The sequence below is a fragment of the Nanorana parkeri genome, unplaced genomic scaffold, assembly GCF_000935625.1.
Source record: "Nanorana parkeri isolate BGI_ZX_2015 unplaced genomic scaffold, ASM93562v1 scaffold3021, whole genome shotgun sequence".
Lineage (NCBI taxonomy): Eukaryota > Metazoa > Chordata > Amphibia > Anura > Dicroglossidae > Nanorana > Nanorana parkeri.
This window is the reverse complement of record NW_017309289.1, coordinates 63,024-64,785: the sequence shown is the minus strand read 5'-3', so window position 1 is coordinate 64,785 and position 1,762 is coordinate 63,024. Positions and strand designations below refer to the sequence as shown.

General features: G+C 52.4%; 1 protein-coding gene across 1 annotated transcript in view; it reads right to left on the bottom strand.

Annotated features, from left to right (window-relative positions):
* The window catches only part of LOC108802671 (attractin-like protein 1), a gene marked incomplete at its 5' end in the record, with an annotated part of 65,984 nt that overhangs the window by 1,372 nt on the left and 62,850 nt on the right, over positions 1–1,762 (bottom strand). The window contains one exon of the mRNA XM_018574527.1: positions 183–316. Coding sequence (XP_018430029.1) covers positions 183–316 — 134 coding nt within the window. The remainder of the gene's footprint in view (positions 1–182; positions 317–1,762) is intronic.

The window sequence follows — 1,762 nt, the reverse complement described above, 5'->3', positions numbered from 1 at the left end:
GGGGGGCGTGGGGGGGGGGGGGGGGGGGTCTAAAAAGCAATTTGCCACTTTACACAACGGCAGAGCTATTACCGCGCGGCGATCGGCTAAACCGCGAAATATTAGAGAGAAAGGAGAAGAATACTGAGAGGCGGCCGCGGAACACAAACGGTTCACTCCTGGATTCCCGATATATAACATACGCCAATCACTTCCTCGGGCTGCTCCTGGACGGGCAGATGTGACGGGCAGAGCGTGACGGGAGTCGGTACTGCTGGCCGCCCGTGCGCGTCGCTTTGGATCGCCGGGCTGCAATGTGTTCGCAGACTCATCCAATCTACAGAACACAGCAAATGATCAGATTCAACCTTGTAATAGAGTTTTAATGGCTGTGGATCCCGCCAAAAGATACATTGTATTTCCACTTCCTGCAGCAGACCAAGCTGTTCATATAACACGACAGAGGTGTTGGGACAAACCATATAAGACTGCCGGGGGGGGCCTGCAGCTGTCAGCTTTTATTTGTATTATTTTATTCCCCCAAAAAATCTGTAACCGCTTACAACATTTTAGCTGGAGTTGGACTTCAATTAGTTTGTCTCTTAAAGGAGAAGTATGAGGTCAGTGTTTTTCCCCATAGTTCTCCTTAGGGTAACGGGAGGACACAAACTAGCGTCCTCCCGTCACCCTAGGCTCAGTATATAGGGAGCTGCAGCTCGCGGTATACTGAGACGCCGCAGCCGGAGCGGATCCCGGCGTAGATGACGGGATCCGCCCAGATGCTTGAGTGACAGCTGGCTCCTCCTATCTAGAGACAGAGCCAGCTGTACCCGCCCCCTCCCTCCTCATAGTTCTCCTTTTTAATATCCGTCTGAAGCTGCCCATACACCTTACAACGAGCACATGACTTTCGTTGTGCAATGGTTGTAAGGTGATTAAAATATTGTAGGACCCGCCCCCTCTTGGACAGGCAGATCCTACTTGATTGCAGTGCTGAGCGGGCAGTGTGCGCCCCGTGCGGCATTCGTCTTCCGAGCACGCCACCAACCCGCCCAAAATCGTCCGATTTTCGGCAGGTTTTCCAGCGTTCTCGGAAGACGAAAGTCGTGCGACCGTACAGTAGAGGCGGTCGCATACACCTGCCGATTATCGTACGATCGCGGGATTACCCACAACTATTGTACGATAATCGGCAGGTGTATGGGCACCTTCAGTCTCCCCCTGTGCACCGTGTGACCATGACGCTGTGTGTTTTTACTACAGCGTTGTCTGTCGCGCGTTTTTTTTACCGCGATTCGCGGTAAAAAAAGTTGCGCAACCGTCGCGCGTTTCCGGAGGCTACTGGGCTGTATCCCAATGGAAACGCGCAACAAAACGGCCCAAAGCGGTACCTGTACCTTTTCAGGCGTGGGCCGTTTTGTAGCGCGTTAGGGACGGGCGGAAATACGCCAAGGTGGGAACCAGACCATTGAATACAATGGGATTTATATTTTTGAGCGTTTTGTAGAGCGTTCGTCGTTCAGGTGTGAACGAGGGCTTACTGCGCATGCTCCAGTTTCCCCGCTCGGAGGAAGCCATGCTCTGCAGACTTTAGCTGCGCATTCTGCTGATCGGTTTCATAGACTATAATCCAGCAAATGAGCAGCAGATTGCACAGCTAACCTCAGCAGCACCCAGTGTCCAGCAGAGGAGCATGCACATCTAAAGGGATGCAGAGGACGTGTTCTTTCGTATAACACTGAGGCTCACACTACAGCTAATCTCTGCCATACTATTGGACAGT